Source organism: Pyrgilauda ruficollis, unplaced genomic scaffold (genome assembly GCF_017590135.1).
Source record: "Pyrgilauda ruficollis isolate IOZ18807 unplaced genomic scaffold, ASM1759013v1 scaffold104, whole genome shotgun sequence".
NCBI lineage: Eukaryota > Metazoa > Chordata > Aves > Passeriformes > Passeridae > Pyrgilauda > Pyrgilauda ruficollis.
In genome coordinates, this window is record NW_024508545.1 from 541869 (window position 1) to 562567 (window position 20699).

General features: G+C 38.7%; 1 protein-coding gene across 1 annotated transcript; it reads right to left on the reverse strand.

Annotated features, from left to right (window-relative positions):
* Positions 1 to 9636: 9636 nt before the first annotated feature.
* On the reverse strand, positions 9637 to 19244 carry SYT4 (synaptotagmin 4). Its single transcript, XM_041469635.1, has 4 exons — positions 18811 to 19244; positions 15263 to 16077; positions 13577 to 13697; positions 9637 to 10577 (listed from the first exon to the last, which is right to left on the reverse strand). Exons 1-4 carry the CDS (start codon positions 18842 to 18844, stop codon positions 10270 to 10272), a joined length of 1278 nt encoding a protein of 425 aa, XP_041325569.1. The 5' UTR covers positions 18845 to 19244; the 3' UTR covers positions 9637 to 10269.
* Positions 19245 to 20699: the final 1455 nt, after the last annotated feature.

Here is a 20699-nt window from a genome sequence, read left to right on the forward strand (position 1 = left end):
TTTGGGGTTTTATTTTCATAGGTTTTGTGGGATTTACAGTTTTGGGGTTTTTTTTGCTTGTTCGTTTGTTTGTTTATTTATTTGTTTGTGGGAGTTCTCTTGTTTGGCTAGGTTGGGTTTGGTTTGGGTTCTTTTTTTTTATTTGTTATGAATTGACTATTTTCTTAGCTCACAGCACCAATTTATTTTCTTCACCAGAACATTCATTTCAGAATCACAGAACAATTTACCTTGGAAAGGCCTAAGGTCATCAAGTCCAACCATTACCCCAGGACTGCCAAGTCTACTACTAAACATTCTCCCCAAGAGTCATATCTATGTCTGCTTCTAATTCTTATTAATTATTTTTAGGTTTAAGAAGGAGATGATGTAAAGAGATGCCTAAGTACCCAGTGATCTCAGAGGTAGAACATTTGCCTGAAACTGAGGCAGAGTAACAACTTGGACCAGCATTCCTCAATTCATAAATGCATTAATGATTCAATTAATGTAAGAGACATTAAAATACTAATTTTCCAGCTTAAGTTTACTTCTGAATAACTATCTGTTATAGATCATGAATTGTTTGTGAAAATTATTTTCTTTCCAAAATCTATACTGATCTTCTAAACAGGAAAAAAAAAAAAAAACACCAGTCACAATAAAATTTCTGTCCCTAGAATATATTTCTGAGCTTCATGGAGTTTTGGTAAAAGTTTCCACTCAGAGGATTGCCTCCAGTAGAATGCTGTATGAAGCTTGCCTCCATGGGCAAAGAACACAACCTCTTTGGAGAAATGCAGATCTAGCAGGGAGGCATAATTTGTGACAAGATTCTTGCATCCTGCATAAATGTGAATAATGAAAAAATATAAATTGAAACATTAAGTCCATAACAAGACTGATGGCCAAGGTATTGCCTCTCCATGAAGAATAGTCTTATAATACTATTCAGGGTTCACTTCAACCTGCCTTACTTTGAGATTAGGCACAAATCTGCTTCCACCTTAATTGCATTTTTTTAGATTTTATCAGAGATGGATAAACTTCAGTTTGTGAAACCTCAGAACTGCCCCATATCTATGTATCAAGATTTTCCACTGAATATTGAAGGATCATTTCTATCTCAGTCTCTGGCTTTGTAATGTTGGCTGTGAGATGAGAGAGGAAGAAAATAGAAATTTTCTGTTGTCTGTATTACAAGAAGGGGTGCATTTTTAAATTTTTTTTTAGAATCTGTGTGTTAACTGGAAGACAACAGAGTTCATCCAAGCTGACAATAAAGGAACACATGTGATTCAACAAGGAAAGCCTTAAGAGAGATTCAAGACAGGCACAGTTTGACCCACCTAAATGAAATGTTAAGAGGTATTACAGTGTACCACAACTTAATGATGTAGGTCAGACCTACAATATCATCCAATGGTACAAAGATAAAACAAATTAACTACTTTTTTGTTGTTATATTGGACAGCAACAATCCAAACCTAATTCTTGAAGCTTAGTTTCTTGAAGCTTGAAGCTTAGTTTCACAAAATCACACGTGAGGACCATGGTAGTTAATGTTAGACCACAGGCAAATAACCAATGACTAGACATCAGCCAACTTAACAAGAGAACTACTGAGCCTGATTTAAGAAATTGCTCAGTGTGACCAACTGTAATGTGAGAAGATACAAAAAATTCCCAGAGAGTATTGTGGGGAGTACTGGATATCACAAATGGTTAAAGGACAATCATAGTCAGGAAATGTGTACTTTCACAGAGAAGCACTGGAGACTTTTCTAGGAGTGAAGTTTGGCAGTGCCAGCCATGTCCAAGGAGAGGTCTCAATGAAAGCCTGTGAGGATCTGGTTACCTAGGTAACTATATCAGAAATTCAAAATTTGGCTATGGATGTAGCAGAACCATGACTGTGAGAAATGGGTGCAGGGGGAGTAACAAATGTAGGTTTTCTGTTTGGGTGAATAACAAAATGTGTGGGTTGGAAGGGACTTTAAAGATCATCTCACTCCAGCTCCACTCTCATAGCCAGACAACTTCCACTACACTAGATTGCTCAGAGCTTCATCCAACCTGGCCTTGAACACTTCCAGGGATGGGGCAGCCACAGCTTCTCTGGGCAACCCGTGCCAGGCCTCATCACCCTCAAAATAAATATTTTTTCCTAATATCTAATCTAAATCTGCTTTGTTTCAGTTTAAAACCATTCTCTCTTGTTCTTTTACTACATTACTCTGTAAATAGTTTCTCTCTAACTTTCTTTCAGACCCCCTTCAGGTACTGAAAGGCTTCAACTAAGTCACCATGAAACCTTTTTTCCTCCAACCTGAACAATCCCATTTTTCTCAGCCTATCCTCCTAGTCAAAGTTCTCCATCTCTCTGATCGCCTGACGGCTTTTCTCTGGACTCAATCCAACAGGTCGATGTCTTTTTTGTGCTGAGAACTCCAGGGCTGCAGCATTCAAGGTGGGGTCTTATGAAAGCAGAGACACAAAATCACCCACTGAACCTGCTGCCCATGATGCTCTGGATGCAGCCTGGGATATGATTTTCTGGGCTGTGAGTGCCATGACCAGGTCAGCTCCAGCCTCTCATCCACCCAAAGTCCTTCTTGGCAAGGCTGCTCCTGATCAGTTCACACCTATGAAAAGGACATATCAGGGCAGCAAAACTAAGGTAGATTTAGTAGCTACTAGAAAGTAATGCAGTGGTTCAAAAGGCCTGGAGCAGAGCAGTAAACCAAACCTTTTGTTTTGACATACCCCTGGTCAAAATTTCTCTCTTTAAGTCTCCTAACAAAAAATGAAAGCAAAAGGCTTTTCCTGGGTACTAGAGGAACACCTGAGACAAACGGAGCTTCCTGATTGTTATATCAGTCCAGACCTGACAGTATCAGCCTTGGTCTTGCACTTCCTAACAGTGAAACTTTGACAGTTCCTTAGGCAATTTTTCTACAAATAAAGACGTTTAATACTCAACCCTTGCAGACTTTGTTCAAAGGAAAGGCAGCACCAATCATATACAGTGAACATAGTGTGTATCAAAGCAGGCTAAAATAAGGGTATGCTGCTTTCACTGAGTGAATAAGGTGAAAAACAACCAACACAAGTCACAGAATCACTTAGGTTGGAAAAGGTCCCCAAAAACCATCATGTCCAACCTGTGACTGATCCCCACCTTGTCACCCAGTGCAGAGCACTGAGTGACACTTCAAATTAGTTCTTAAAGACCTCCAAGGGGTGGTGACTCCACTGCCTCCCTGGGCAGCCTGTTCCAGTGTTTAACAACCTTTTCTATGAGGGAATTCCTCCTGACATCCAACCTGACCCTCCCTTGGCCCAGCCTGAGGCTGTTCCCTCTCCTCCTGTCCCTGTTCCCTGGGAGCACAGCCCGACCCCCCCAGCTGTCCTCTCCTGTCAGGAGCTGTGCAGAGCCACAAGGTCCCCCCTGAGCCTCCTTTTCTCCAGGCTCAGCCCCTTCCCAGCTCCCTCAGCCCCTCCTCACAGGACTTACAAATATGCATCAAGGGCTAACTGCACCTTGGTTTTGCCTGCTCTGTAAAAGTATCAGGCTTCTATCTCCTTTTCTGCTGACAGCATTTTACTCATCTGCACTTCAAACTGATTTACTTATCTGTACCTTTTATTACTATTTAATATAACTTCTGATTTTAGCCTGGGATAATTCTCTATTGTTACATGCCTTTTTTGTGATTCACATCTACTTTCTTGTCCATATATATCCATTGCAGCATACAGCTCTGAGGGATTTATCTCAAGAAAATGCAGTCCTCAGATCAACACTACAACCCTGGAGAGCAGCAAAAATAATAATTCATAACCAAAGTCATGAAGTTAGTATCTGCTCTTGATGTTGTTAATCTTTATCCCACGATACTGAAAGGAAAATTGAGGCTAGAATACTGTTTATTTGCCCCACAAATCAGTGTACAGAGGCACTTCAGATGCAGGCATTCAGAGGTTTCCCTCTTCAACTAAGAACTTTCATTCACACAATCCTAAAGGCTATTTCATTGAGAGGGTATTATGGAGAAGCAATCAATATGGCAAGTGATATTGTGAAATACTTGTTTCCATAAAAACAGTTGTGTTTTCTGAGCCATGTAAAATATTTACAGCATCTGTCAGAGAAAATTCATGGTTATCCCTGGGGTTGTCTTCAAGACTAAATTAAATATCACAGTCACCATACAGCACCTTTAGCTGGTTAGAAAAAAGAGCTGCAACAGCCATGATACTGTTTTACAATGACACTTTTTCACCCGCAATTTCTAAAGAAAACAGTTTTAATGTGTTTCATTACGCATTTTGAATTTTGCATCTTGGATTTTTTTCTTCTTTTTCTTGGATTTTTTTTTGGTGTGTTTTTGTTTTTGTTCTTTTTTTAGAAATAGAGCCTTTCATAACACAGTATTTCTTACAAGGAAGAATACAGGGACCTTTTTGCAACATTAACTTATATTGCAAACAATCTGTTCTAGTTTAAGTCACAATCCAAAATGTTATGACTCAGAACTCCTGCACGTGACTTCTACCTCAGCCCTGTGTGTGAGCTCGGCTCCAGTAAAAGATGTTTTCAGTAGCATAGCCCTTACCTGTCACCCAGTGGGACCTGGCATTCCTGCATGTTTTGCTTAAACCCAAATTCCACGCCTCAACCTCCACTTACAAAAATGCAAAACCACGTCTTACAGCTCAGTCACCTATAAAAACCCTTCTTGAGAGACTGTCCAAAGAGGAAGAAAACGATTCATTAATGAGTGAAATTTCCTTCACCAGGATGAGAGGAGGCTGAGCATTTTCCAGTAAGACCCAGCCTGTTCTTGACTGACCTAAGAGCATGTTGCTGTCAGAAAGATTCACAGCAAGAAATCCCGCATGATCTTCAGGGTGAATGACATGCAGCTTTTTTAAAGAGAAGCAGTTATACAATTACAGAAACTCTAAAATATGTGGGAGTTACATGGCTGGGGTTGCAGCAGCTTCAGGAGGAGTGAAGAGTGAGGGTGGGCACTGGCACATGCCAGAAACTGGTGAGATTTTCAGTGTCCAGGGGTGGGCCACAAGAACCATTCTCAGCCTGGAGCAAGAGGGTGTGTGTGTTCATAGAGAAGAAAAGGAGGGTGGGAGATACTGGAGACACCATCCTCATGGGGAGGGATGTCCAATCTGCCAACCCGCCCTGGTGATATCTTGGGAAGTCTTGTCCTTGCAAAGAGACCTGGACCCAACCTGTTGCCAAAGTTTTTCCAGCCCTTGGAGTATTGCAGCTCTTCCATCTGGGCATGAACAGTACTGCCAGGGTTTATTCAGAGCCTGTCAAGGGTGACTGCAGAGTGCTGAGGGTAGGGTGAGGTGTGAGGGCCTAAGTCCTGCAGCTGAGACTGAAGGGCTCAAGCAGAAGCTTGGCAGATCTTTCAGGACAGCACCTGATTCTGCTGCTGGTGGTGCAACCAGAGCATTCACACTTGTGACTGCAGGATGTTCTTCAGGTTGTGTAAAGAAGAACACAATGGGAAAACTGGCACAACAATGCAGGCATAGTAAAGCATTTTACTTCTTTCATTTCCATTCTTACTGACTTCAGTCCTTTGTTCTACCTAAATATAAATTTCTTCCACACTGCAACTGTAAACAGTACTACAGTGCTGCTTCTAGACAAAAGTTGTTCAGTTGTGAAGGGATAGAAATATGGAAAAAGCCTGTGAGAACTGGGTAGCAATTTTTGAATTAAGGTAATTGCTCAGGAGTCACCATCAGCAAAAAAATATGTGTCAGTACCAGTTTTAGCAGCCGCAATAATGTTGTGAGTTGTTCAGCACCTCCATGAGACATCATGAAGTATAGCAGCTTACATAGACCATGTTTGAATCTTTTTAGGAATTAAAGAAACGTGTTGTGTATGGCCATCTGTGGTTATGTATTTTTGCCATGTATTAAGTATGTTTTTATCCATGATGCAATAAAACACAATGGGCTTACAGAATAGCATTAGACCTTGGGGACTGTAAAGAGGATATCTGTAAAGAGGATATCTGCAAGGGTTCTTTCAGTGGTCTGTTGCAGCAATTTGAGGTATAAATAGCAATCAGGATATTAGCTTTGAGACTCCCCCTGAGGCACTCCTGCATCATATTTTGAAAACATAAAGACATTCTTGATCAAAACATAAAGACATTCTTGATCTCTGTCCTGAGGAAGTGGGGCTGGAATGTGAACCATGTGAATCACCATTGTTTTAGGAGAACTGTACAATGCAAGGAAGAGAAAATAAGTGCCTGCATGGGATGGAGTAGAGCAGTCTTACACTTGATACCTGTCTTCTGGGCACAGGAGATTTGTCAGAGACAATATGCCAGCTTATAACTGTGGAAGATGTTGTATTTTATGCATCTGGCTAGTGAATCCTGCAATTGATTTCTGCTACAAGGAACAGGGAACTCCTCCAGGTGTTGGAGCTCACAATGGCAGTCATTAAATGGCAGCATGTATCCCAGCTGCATCTTCCTTCCTCTTTCCCAGGCTTCTGTTTCTGTGCCAGTAAATACTCTGATAATCTTAGAGAGAACTAGAGCAAAGTTTGTATTTAGGTATAGCACTTGAATGAATGTTTTCACTACCTCAACTTCCAAACTCACCTGACAAGCTGGAGCCTGACACAACTTCATTGTCTACGAGGAAGTAGTACAGCATGATTGTCCAGGGTAAAAACCACTAGAATTACAGTAATATAATTTGACTTCACTATTTCTCTTTCTACCTAATATATTACAATTCATTCTTGTTTGCATCTGTATATCTGCCCCTATAAGACTTGTATCTTTGTCATGGACAGTGTTTCTGGCTCTAGCCTGAGTGCAGAGTATAATTCAGGACTCATATTCAGCAAGCATCTGGGAATAAAGTACATGTGATGTGCCTGGGTAGTATTTGTCAGAACAAATCTAATCCACCTCTTTGAGAAGAGGAAGACTTTGCAAGTAAAATGCTTTCTGGTAGAAACATGAGAGTAGACCATGAACATAAACAATAGCAGAAATCTTTGGGGAAAAAGAAAGATACATATGTGGGATAATAGGTGGGATGGGATGAACAAAAGCAGCAGTTTATTCTTGTCTTACACACATGGCACAACATACAGAACCAGCACAAATAACTTACAAAGTCTCATACACCATGCTTTCTCTTGAATAGCTTCTATTAAGTTACAACACCATAACGAATCAGGTATTTAATTACGACAGATCTCCAGACATGGATAGTCTCCCATTCAAGGGATTATTATTTTTGTAAGCTACTTAGACAAACATCATTTTTTTTACATGTTTAATACAGTACAGTATCCTTAACAGAGTTCAAGATATTCACAATGAGAATTGAACACTTTATAAAACAGCAGAATTTCTCACCTCAGTACAGGCCTACATTCGCTCTCCTGCCTCTTTCTGGTTTAAAATGTGTTACAAGTCGTCTTTACTCAACTTTTCAAACTGAGAATTGCTTTAAATGAAAAAAAAATCTATTTACAAGGTTTCTTTAGATTTAATAAAAATGTCTTTGCTTCCCTTTCCAATTCCAACTCCCCTACCCCCAACAAAAATTGCCATTTAGCTGGTAGAAATATTTACCCTCAAGCTGCTATAAAAACTACAAAAAAAAAAAAAAAACTACAAAAAAAAAAAAAAAAAGAAATTGGTGACGACTTGTTGGATGCAAAATGAAAAATGATCATCACAGCCCAGCATCAATTCAAAAAGATGAATTGTTATCCCCTAATGTCATATATTGTGTTCATTGGAGACAGATGAAGCCTGTCATCTGATTTTTAGAGATAAGGAACTACTTATGGGCCAGCGTACAAAACCTCCATCTTTTTTATTTGCAAGATGCCCCACTCTTTTCGATGCAATAATTTCCAGCTCAGTTCTTTCCTTTTCAGAAATTGTTACAACTCTGATTGTGTCATACTAAACTCTCCCAGTCTCCATTGGATAAAACCATGTTTCCTCATATCCATGGTCCCAGTGACATTTCTGGGTTGACTCAGGAGAGTTTTGCTCTGTGATTGCACTTCAAACCCCACTCAAACCTGTGGGCATCTTTCATTTGGTGGCTTTGGATTAGCTCTGATTGAATGTGGCTGGTAAACTCTAGCCCTTAAGCAGTTAATCAGCTTTCTAAAGAAATAATCAAAAAAGATTCCTCTCTTTTATACATACAATACGCAATATTTTTACATTTAGCATTATCATAAAAAGCATGTTTATGTTATTTTGAAAATGTATTTTTACAGAAATCTATAAACACTGTTGTATCAAACACATTCTCAAAAACTGGAGAAAATACTGACACAAAACCTGGAAGAGCCTCAATGGAATTCTTCCAGTACTATTTGTCTACTTGCATATTTCATATTTCAGTGTCCTTTCCTGCAAACATAATTTGGCCATATGAGAACAGGTAAAGTAGACAACAAATCCCCAACAGTTTTAAGTAGGACCTAGGTCTGTTGTTTAATGAAAATAGATTGACATTCAATGTATGTTTGGTTTGTTCTAACCTGGCATGCCCATTTTGCTACCTTTACTCACAATGAGCAGTGCCTTATTCCCAAGTAGTCTTGTTTGTTTCAACGGGATTACACATGACAAATGACGTATGCAAAAATACTGAAAATGGTTTTCCACTTTTTTAACCCTTCTTATGTCAACAACGAACATCACTATCTTCTTCTTTATATATATTTTACTTGAAAATGAAGTAGGACTAATATTTGCAAACAATTCTGTATCAGAAGTTAGTGCACAAACTTTAGGAAATAATCTGCTTATAGTTGTGCTATAGTTCTGACAGCTTAAAAACCTATCTGGTGTGACCAAGACTAAATTTCACAGGTCTAAATGCTTTATTTGTACACTTGTTATTGTTACACTGGATATTTCCTCAGCATGGCACAATTTAATTTTAAATAGATATGTGTCACACTGACATGAAATCAGGATGCTTTTTCCCTTACCACCACCATTTTCAGTACAGTCAGTAATGTACATTAATTCATATAGCCAAAGTACTTTCCAAGTACTTTGTCTATAGAATATTGAAGAAATTATAAAGTGAATTTGTTTTCCTCTCCTGCAAAATTTAAAAAATATGTTGGAGTTTGTTTATTGGTACTGACTGTAATAGCTTCTGTTACAGTCCAGGAGGTTAAATACAGTAAGTTAAACAGCAGAATAAGGTTGTCTTCTTTGTCTAACTATTTGTTTATTCTTTAATGAAACTAAAAAAAAAAAAAATCAGATTTTTTTTAGTACTAGTGAAACATTAAAATATAATTGGTGAAAAGAAATTAATTGTAATATCCTGTATGTTACCTCATCTCAACAGAAATTCTTTTGTATGGCTTGAAATGTTTAAAGTGTAATCCTACCTAGAGGAAAAAAATGCAAGCCATATCTAACCCCAAATTCTAGCTATACTGTAACAAGTACAGTCACCCGTAAAGGAGCCCTTTTAACAAAAAAAGTACGCTAACTTATCATTAGTTTGAAGTATGTATCTATTTTGGTCACTGTAATAAAACAAACTAGCTATATAAACTTACTAAAAAAGTCCAAGTGTAATTAATTATATAATATTTTGACACTTAAAAAAATTAGTTTTACACAATATGATATGTAAAGCAAAATACCAAGAACATGTTAATTCTTTGGGATGATCAAAGTATAAGTAAGCAAAACTTACAAATAATGATTAAATTTTCATAAAAGAAGGTTTTTGGTGGAGGGGCAGAAGGAATTTCCCCCCCAGTCACCCTCAATCCCCATGGCTTTTATAGATCCATCCCCTTCCCTAATAAGCCACAGGTGGGTTTTTTTTGGATATATTGTAGTAAGGTTATCTTCTTCTATATATGAGTCACTAATAAGTGACTCTTTCAAAACAGTTTGTTGTTCTTGAGGTTTACAGTGCTTCAGAATTTACAGGCCACTTAAACTGTAGAAGAATATTAATCTGAACTAATTATGTTAAAGTTTAATGAAATAGAAATTCCATTATTTATTGTGAAAATTAAGTTACCTTCTGTTCTGCTAGTTCAATTCAAGTTTATTTCAAACCCCCCACCCCCCTTGAAAAGAAAAAATAAAAAAAAAGAAAAAGTTTTGTTGTTAAAAGCTTGTAATTATACATAGCAAAGAAAAAAAACCTGCTCCTTGCCTATGGAAATATATATAGTTTTTTAAGATCCAACCCCTGTCTAACCTGCTAACCATCACATAACATATGCCATTTGGCAATTTGTCTCCTAGGATATTCACAAATTTCTTTCCAGTGCTCTCCACCTGTTCCTTCTGCTGAAGATCCCAAGGTCAACCGGCCAATGACCTCATTCCTTGACCCCCTATCTGAATCTAAAACCAGAAATTCAATGCTGATATCATCAAGGCCCTCACAAGGAATGTCAAAGACAAACAATTCATTGAACACTGCATTGGGGGTGCACTTCTTCACATGGGTCTTCTTTTTAGAAATTCTCTTCTTGGCATGGTACAGGTTCACTTTGACATAAGGGTCTGCAATGAAAAGAAAGAGCACAGATCAGATATTGAACAGTGTTTAGAAATTCCTTGATGCAACTCATGGTAAATTCCACAATTATCCAACATCATGATGAGTAGTTGTATCAAGTTATTAAAATTGATTCCTCTCATCCAATTTTTAGGTTTTTTCTTTACATCTGAATTAGCCTCTTTAATATCCCTTTATTGTCACCAAAATCGTGTTCAAGGCAAGCAGTGAAGTTTAGGCTGCAACCAAATACAGGTGTTTCCTTCATGAGATAAATTCTGTCCTGCAGTCCATGAAACCAACAACACCTCTACCACATTCAAAGATGGTCTGGAAGTGCACAAAATTCTAAAGGTCTCTGAAAAATATGTAACATTACACATTTATCTGTGACAGAAATTTGCTTTTCACACATTCTACTGGGGTATAATCATCAGCAGTAATCAAACCCATAAAAAGAAAATTTTCAGAAAGGCATGAATAAAATTGGGCTGAGAGAATGAATGTGATATTTCTGCTGGGGTCCTATAGAAGCCAATTCATCTGACTAAATTGAGGCTACCAATTGTTGTTGAACAAACTTGACACTAAACTTTAAATGTAAGAGTATGTTTGCTGTTAGAATGTGTATCTGTCTTTACACCTGTGCTGTACTACTGTTGAATATGGGAAGAGAAAATGTCCATATGTTTAGCTGCCAACCAACTTTGACTGTTTGCATTCATCACAATTATTTAATTGTTGTGAGGTTCCCTTGCTATTGTCTTAAATAATGGACATATTTATTCTTTCAGAGGAGACATTTTAAAAGTCAAGCCTTTCAATTATCTTGGCATTTATTCAGTGAAATTGTGGGCCTGTTTCCAGGTTCTCATGGTGCAGTGATGTAGTACAAAATCTTCTCTACTGAACCCAGTCAAACACGATAGTTTATGCAAACAATTAACCAAGTTAATCATCAAGAACTCCTGAATACTTTTTTAAAAGAAGTAACAGTAAAACTGAACAGAATTTATACATTTTATGCCACAGTTATCAGACTGAAAGCGTTGGATGAGTACAAGTTATGTTATTCCTTGAACTTACAATAATCTGACATAGGGGGGGTGTAATGGGGTACCTCTTCACTTTCATATCTATTACCATAATGAGCATTTCAAAAGCAGGGCTTAAAAAGAACACTCCCTGGCTTTGAAATTATTGTATGCCATACAAGAATTAGAAATATCAAAATCAATATCAATCAGTGGATTCATACTGCTTTCCATTTCTTTTTAGAGGAAGTTTTCTGTTACCTTTGACCAGCTACATGATAAGGCTAGAGAGTTCCACTTGATTTTATTAGGATAGCAAAGGTCACTCAGAACCAGTGACCATGGAAATCAAGGAGATTGTGAAAATTGATGAGTTTCTGAGTATAAAAAATTTCCCTCTTCTCAAGGAGGTTGAATTGTGGAAATGTTTATTTTATCCCATAGAAACACCACTTCACCCTCCTCCTTTTCCAAGATTAATGCTGGGATGAGGAGAAAGTCACAGAGGAAATTTGGAGTGTCCTGAGTGCAGTATGCTACTGACATCCAAATATCTATATCAAATATCTGGGGCCTTATTGACGAACAGAAAGTAATGAAAAACTGTTTACATGGAGTAGGAGTCCAGGTGCAACATGGCTGCCCGCAGAAATATTGCTTTCCCATTGTAGTCAGCAAGGCTCTCCCAGGGGATGCAAGAAATGCAAACAAACTTTATAGGTTTACTTGTAAGAGCTGCAGTAAAATATGGGTGTTCCATAGGGTCCAAGTGGATGCTGTGACTGTGGCAATTTTTTACCAAGTTATTTTCCCATCTGGGTAAACATCAGGCAGGTCTGTTGAGATCAGCTGGTTGTCACGCTGTCTCTATGAAGCCACCACTATCTCCTGTGACTTTGGGGTTGATTTTTAAAAATAAATATCCTCTCTTTTAGTCAAGTAAATTGTTGGTCTCAATATACATCTTCTCTCCTTCTGATATGTGAACAAAATTTAGATCAAAAGGAAGATTAAATGGAACTTGATGAGGGTTACCTATTGGTTTGTTGCATTGGATTCAGGATAGGCTAACTTTCCAGGCGAATTGTAGTATGAAAAATAGAAAAGCTGTATTATTGGCTGCAGTGATAATTATTCAGTGTTTCCCAAAACTACTTCCTCCTCTTCTTCTTCTTTTATAATATTGAGTGAAATGAAAGACTGTAAGTTCTATAAAGAAGCAGCAGCAGATGTGGTACTACAGCCCTTTTTTGTGTACTGTTGTTTTTGCGTGGCAGTCTTATGTACAGGACATTAAATTTTATATTGTTATTATGTTATATAGCCTTAATGTCTCTTCTATGTGCAATTCTAGAATTGGCTTCAGAGGAGGTTCCACTGAATGAGAAATGGCAGCAGACAAGGAGAAGAGAGGATAAAACCTGATCCTTCTTAGTGCACCCCAAGTTTGGCTCACAATAAACCACACGTGTCATGCTGCAGCATCCTCCCCGCACTGGCACAGCTCACCTTTTCACCTTGCCAAAAAAATATTAGTGCTCAGTGGCTAAATTCAACACAGAGGAAAAAGGCTGCTTTTCTTCTGAGATAAATTATATGATGATCTCACTCAATACTGATCTTCTACAAATAAACTCATTTTTTGTCATAAATAAAAGCTTTTGGTATCTGCAAACAACATCCCACGCTTATGGCAGATGGGTTCTGTTCAAGACAATCATAAAACTCATTGGTTTCCACTCCTAACAGATGTCACCTTTTTTTGATGTGATTGAAGAACAAATTTGTAAAATACATACTCTGGAAATAAAGCATTGACCTAGATATGAATGAAATGAATAGGCTGTAAATAGCAGAAACACCATTTCTGCATGTCTGGAATATTTTTAGTCTTTGAAATGCTGCATTTCAGCTGTCTTTTGTAATTTTGTTTTATATTCTTAGAGCATATTCATTATTAAAACCATTACCTGATAATCCCGACACATCAGATTTAGGTAGGTGCCTGGCTTTTAGAACAACGACAGTTAGTGTGTTTGTTGTAGATTGATAACAGAGAGAGACCAGCAATTCTCCACGACCAGATGATTTCTGAGGAAATTAAAGGAAAAACAGAAAAAAAAAAAAAGGAATAAAACTGTTTATAAGCATTTATATTGACCAAGCTTTAAACCAGAGTTAAAAAGGTTTATGAAATGTCACAGAAGTGTATGCTCTGAAGCTGTCTAAAAGGACATACCATATATAGCTATTCTGATTTACATAGTGATTATAATTTCCCTCTATATTAGTTATATAACTTTTCCTATGATTGGTTATCAGACTAAATAAAATTAAAAAATAAGTGCACAATATAAGTTGACATAACATCACTATCTTTGGAAAGTAGAAATGAAATCCTAAGGAAAAAATACCTCAGCTAAAAAAAGAAACTTATCCTAAGCAAAGCAAAATTCCATGAAGACATAATGGGGAGAAAAAATCTAGTTCAAGTAAAGAAAAAATATTTGCTAAGGTATTTTAAACAGGAAGGATTCAAACTGTCAGTGAAATCTTATCAATTGACACTCTTTAAAGCAGTATAATATACATGAAATAAAGGTGAGATAAAAGATTTTCTCTATCACTATTTGATTTGAATTTGCAGGAGTAGTTTATTTCAAATGGAGAAGGAAGGTAAGGGAGACAAGAGAAGACAGTACCTTATATACCAGAAAATTCAATAGCTTATTAAAAAAAAGATCAGTGACATACTTATATTTGTTGTCATATAGTGATAGAATTGCAAAATAACAGTATTAGCTATAGGTATGTTGCCTAGTAGACATTTGTTTTATTTGCCAATATGCTTGTCACTTGAAACCAATCATGTTGAACGTCAATACACATTCCATTTCCTCAGCAGAGATATAAGAGTGTGTGTGTGATGCCTGTGCATTTCTGTGGTTCAGCTGGGGTGGTTGTAAATGACCCTTGAATTCTGAACTGAGACAACACAGCATTAAATATTTTTGTCCCATTAAATTCAGGAAGTTTTGTTGGTAACTCCACAAAGTCTATGGCTTCACCCTTACTACCTCTAGTAAAGCTGCAGCCTCTTTCAATCCATGAGAGACAAGATGGTGACAGCACCAACATGCAAGAACATGCTACAACATCAACAATATCGTCTCTAGCAGGTCCCACTTCCCTAATTAAAGAGCACTTACATTCCTTAAGAATGTGCTACACAACTCATGCAGTTGATATTTCCATTGACTGCAGTAAGATTTAAGAAAGGATGATGTCAAATATAAAAGGGGGCAGAGGAGAAAGGGAATAATACATAAATATTTTTATTCTTTCATTTTAAAGCAGTTAAAAGCAAATCAGTGGGGATTGAGTCTGCTTGAGCTAACTGTAATTCGTCCACTCAAACCTGCTGGACCAGATGAATAAGAAATTAGAACTTAGGGCATTAGCAATTTCTTTGCTTGTAATTTTTTTTTTTTTATTGCATTTGTGTAATGGTTTCTTCACACTGCCATTAGGAAAGCATCTTAGGAATTGCATTATGAGCTTTTTGGTTTTTCTTTCCAAGATGGCAGCAGCATTACACAAGAATCATAGCTAACCCTATAACAACATTTTCAAACTCTGAATAAAAAAGATGTTACCCTAACATTTCTTTTGATGATCTCTCTGTCCATTAGCAGCCTTCCTTCCGAGAGTTCAATTCCAGCGAGGGGGATGAGGACTTCGCCAATGACATCATCTCTGGAAAATCTGTCAAAGCTCAAGATCATGAAGTGAAGCGTTAAGTCTTGAATTTGGCTGTAGGGGATCCCATAAAATGTGAAAGTTTCATCGAAAGCTGGATCTAAGGTTTTTCTCAGCACTCTGGTTTTCACCTTGTGCTTTTTCTCAGGCAGGATTGTCATTTTGATGTAGGGATCAGAAGTCATTGACTGTTCATCCATTGCTGGCAGCCCACGAGCTTCTTTGATGTTCACTACAAATGCCTTTTTCTCAAAGTTGTACTCTAAGGAGAAAAAGAGAGTTCCTAGCTTGTCTTGTTTATCTTCAGATGACAGAGAAGTGATGGATTTTAAGCTATCAGGGGATACCGAATCTTTCTTCCTTTCTGCAAAGTGTTTAGGAGATGAATTTTCAAGATCAGGAGACCCCTGCATCTTTGTGTTTGTTTTGGGGAAATTGCCATTTAGATCTCTCTTCTCCAGGTCAAGATGGAGAGAGTTCTTTGGCATTGCTGATTTGTTCTTTGCTTCACTTTTATCATCTGCTCCAAACTTCTTCTTGCTGTTGAGATTCTCAGGGTAAATATCAACCCCCTTCAGAACATGGACAAACTTGTATGGAGGGGTCTTATTGGACTTGGAAGATTTGCGTTGGCAGCAGATCCAGGCAAAGAGGGAGACAGAGAAGACAAGGCCAAATGCACTAAAGATCCCAACCACTGCAGGAATTTCATCTGCAAATTAAATAAATAGCAACAAGCACATAAGCGGCAGTACCTTGAATTCTGCATGATATTTAATAAAGCAATAATTTAGTAAAACAAACTGATATAAGATGGTGATATCAGCAGGATTGACAGACTGGAAGTGCTCGGCATTGTACACATTGCTCGCCACCTGCAGGCACCAGTATGTAGTCCCACTCCAAGGCATGCTTGTTATGCTAGTATTTTTCCATACACGGAGAGTTAGGGAGGAAAATACTATTCCCATCCTAATAATAATCACTGTTCATAATTTCTCTACTGTCTCAACCCTCTGTGTGTAGTTTCTGAGCTTATATGTCTGTGAATAATACCAGCTCTCAGCTGTTTTCAGCTTTGAGTTTATGGAGGTTTGTTGGTTAGCTAAAACACACTCTGAAATATATATCACCTATAGATACATTATCTGCTTTCCATAGTGTTTCCTAGAATACTTTGTGCAGTCAATTAGCTATTTTTTATGGTCTGTTCCCAAAATTGCCTGTAGGTACCTCTTGAAAGGACTAAGTTTAATTGGAGGTTATAGCACTCAACAGTTTCACTGGGATTTTCAATACTTTGCAGGAGGAAGTCTATCAGGAAAATTTCAAATAATTTTATAGCAAATGTCTTTTCCAGATGGATGTGATATTAGGTAGAACATGTGAGTTCAGGCTGAAAAAATCATGTTAAGTTTATCAATGATAACCACTAAGCTTTACGCTTAAGACACTGAAAAAAGGCTTATGGGGAGTTTACAGAAAGGGTCAGTACTTCTTAGAAGTACATAAGAAAAAACATTGTAACATAATTCTCTACAGTTTAACATGAATTCTATACTTACACTGAATAAAGAGAAACCTGGGCAAGTGCTACAACCTCCTTTGCCAAGTGGATATATTATTTACATAAGGAGTATCATTAGCCCCTCAAAGCATGCATTGAAGGGTAAATGAGCACAGCTAATTAGAAATCCAATTTTGCCCATAAGTAACATTACTAAGTGAGTTTAAACCTCCCACAATGTAACAATCAGAGCTTAACCTTTATTCCATGCAACAGTGGACATACAATGGAATATTAATGTCGTGACATTATTTATGCATAAAGGCAATTATGTAACAGTTCTGTTTCTCTCTGGTCATTCTGGACGAGTAAAGAAGAACTATCCCTCTGTATTATGAAATCAGCTTCATGCGGTCAAAAGCTGAGCAGATAAATGTGCTGCCAATACACCTTTGCTTTTTAGTGTGATGATTCAGAAAAAAAAATCCACAACAATACTATCAGACCAAAGTAGAACATTATGTCTAATGTTCCAGCTCAGAAAAGATCAGGCCTGGATATTAATTTTTTTATGACAACTTTCCTGACACCTACAAGCTGTACTAGTCTATATACTTAATTACAGGAAATTAATGAAATTACTGACAACCATATACATAATCAAAAAGTATTTTTCCTAACTTAAGCACATGGTTTTAAGTTTCAAGAATTCTCTGGGCTGCAGAATTTTAAATACACATGGTATAAAATACAGAGCTAAAAGTAATTGGAAACTAATCAGATTACTTTAATATCTTTTAGGAATGGCTTGTACATTTACAATACTTTCTCATGCGATAATAGACTTTTCATAGTAATGGATATTATGTTCTACTTTAATTCTACGACTACTGAAAGTAGTTGTATAATCAATTTGATATTTAAAATATTAATTAACTTTCTTAAGTAAGTAATTAGACAAGCATGATGTCACAAGTGTGGTTAGAAACCCCAAGTGGGTGGAATAGGAAAGAAGATGAAATGGTAACTAAAATGGTTTTATGTTTACAACTAATTGTGTCACAAAGTGAATTTCTTGCTTTTGTCCTAATCAATTGGTTAACATTCAAGGCAGTGCATTAATAGAAAAAATCACCTACTGATTCTGGGGGAAGTTATTATTCCAGTTATGTGATATAAATCTGGAGTCTCTTAACTAAGTCAGTGGAATGATCCTTGAATCAAACCACTGCTAAAGCAAACCCAGTGTAGGTTAGAGTCAATATTTGTAAAGCAGAGTTTGGAAATGTTCCTTCTTACTGCTTTTCTCACTAAAGCAACTTGTGTATGCATTTTATAAGTGCACATACACGACTGCTTCTGAAACTTCTGGTACCTCACTACATCCAGGGCATAGAAATGACAAAACTGAAAAGTTCATTGTCATCTTTGTTATTCTCATTGAAACTGGGTTGGTTAAGATGCAGCTGTTCAGCTAAAAACACTGAAATCCTGTATTTTCATCTTCCTAGCAATGTCCTTTCACTTTAAGTAATGATTGACCTACAATAAGAATAAAAGGAATGACAATTATTTGAATGACTTGAACAAAGATTTTGTCTGTGGCATTTACATCACGTAACTCTTGCTGCACATTACTTTAGCACAGACACAGAAAACAGCACCAAACCTCTCTCATCCAAAACCGCACCTACAAAAATCTCTTTATCTCTTGCCGTACTTTACCAGGGAGGACGAACGGGGAGGGAGGGAACAGAGATTAGGGAAAGAAGACAAATCCACACAACTTCTGAGACCTGAAGAGAACTGGGGGGAAAACCAGGTCCCTCCCAACAAGCTTCGTGCTAGGAGGCACCGGGAGGCTCAGCAGAGGCTGCTCTTCTCGCAGGGAGGGGAGCATCGCCCGGCCTCGGGTGCGGGGAGCCGGGACGCGCTTACCGAACTGCTGGCGGCTGTCCGCTATCGGAGCCATGATGGTGGCGAGCGCTGTCCGCGGTGCTGGAGCCGCTGTCCGCGGTGCTGGAGCCGCTGTCCGCGGTGCTGGAGCCGCTGTCCGCGGTGCTGGAGCCGCTGTCCGGGATGCGGGAGCCGCCTCCCCGGATGCCAAGCGACCCGCCCGGGGCACTGAGCTCACTGCCCTGCTGTCCCCTGGCTCTCACGGCTCCGGGAAACCGTCTTTGACAGCGCAGTTAAAAAAAAAAAAAAAAAAATTACAAAGAGAGGAAACAACAACAAAAACCACCCAAAACCCGGAGACACAGGCAGTGGGGACAGTGGAGGAGGAGGCTGCGACGGGACTGGAGGAGAGGGGGGAGGGGAACCTTCGGTCCTCCCCTTTGCACACTGATTTGCAACCCCCTTCCTGTTTTGGCTCTTCTGAGTAGCTCCGCTCTGAGACTGAGTACGTGGTTGAAACCCAAATTGACGCAATCCTGACGCTACAGGGCTGAAATCAGCACCTTTCCCGCCTCCCTCCCCCCCTCCCTAGCCACCACACCCTCCCTCCCTTCCTCTCTGTCTCTCTCTCTCCCTTCCTACACCCTCCTCCTCCCCCTCTCCTCGTCCCTGTCTTGGGATTGAACACACACTCATCGATTATTTTAACTGCCTTGCTGCAGGTTATGAGCTCCCCCCACACCCCTCCACCGGACACAGACAGTGAAATGGAAATGTCTGTGATTCAGTGCACTCTCTGAAAGACATGGGTGTGCCTCTTTTGCCAGGGTAAGATCTATTAATTTGCTTAATTAACTATCAGCTGTGCATGTTACAACAACAACGCGAAAGAGTTGTCAACCTGAGAGAGTCCAGACACCTCGGCTCCAGCTGCAGGACACACGTTTTTCCTATGACTGACGTGATGCATTTACTGAATTTGAGTCACGAAAACTCCGGATGTGACTTGTCCCTGTGCCTCCTCCCTGCCTCCTCCCAGCATCCACCCCCATATAAACAGCCCCCAGTTTGGAAATCCTCTTGATCTTCCTGCAGGTCTGGGAAAGAGATGACTTTACTTCTAGATTTTACTGGTTTAAACATGTTGTCTCCCAGTGTGAACTGAGAATGTGGTGGGGAGTCAGTGAAAGTGTGTCAGAGAGGAGGAATGTGGGGGGAGCAGGACAAGAAAGCAGGACTGCCTGTAACTAGAATGTCTACAGTGTATAATAAACCAAGATAACTCCTCGCAAAGCAGAGCTGCAAAAGCCAGCACCTGGCATCTGACTCCTCCTGGATTCAAATGGAAGTATAGCTGCCAGGTTTGGAGATAATTCTTCTGCATAAATGTGAAACAGGTGTTCCTTCTCTAAATAGCAAAATCCAGATGCAGACATTGTCTGGCATGACCCTAGTCCATGGTCAGTCACTTGAAAGCTGTAACTTTGCCCCATTTCAAAGCACATTCTTCCTTCTGAGTGAAGTCAGTGAAGCTCCTGGGATTTTAGAAAAATTAAAGTAGGAAGATAATGGAATCTTAGAATACCTTGAATTTGAAGTGACTTGTAAAGATCATCAAAGTCCAACTCCTGGCCCTGAGCAGAGCACCCCAAGAATGCCACAGTGTGCCTGAAAGCATTGTCAAAATGCTTCTTGAGCTTTGCCAGGTTTGGTTCTGTGACTACTGCCCTGAGGAGCCTGTTGCAGTGCCCAACCACTATTTGGGGGAAGAGCCTTTTCCAAACATCAAGCATAAACCTCCATGACTAAGCTTCAGGTAATTTCCTCATGTCCTGTCACTGGTCACCACAGAGAAGTGATCAGTGCCTGCCCTTCTGCTGCTTCTCATGAGAAACATACAGAATGTATATACAGTTGTATATATGGTAATG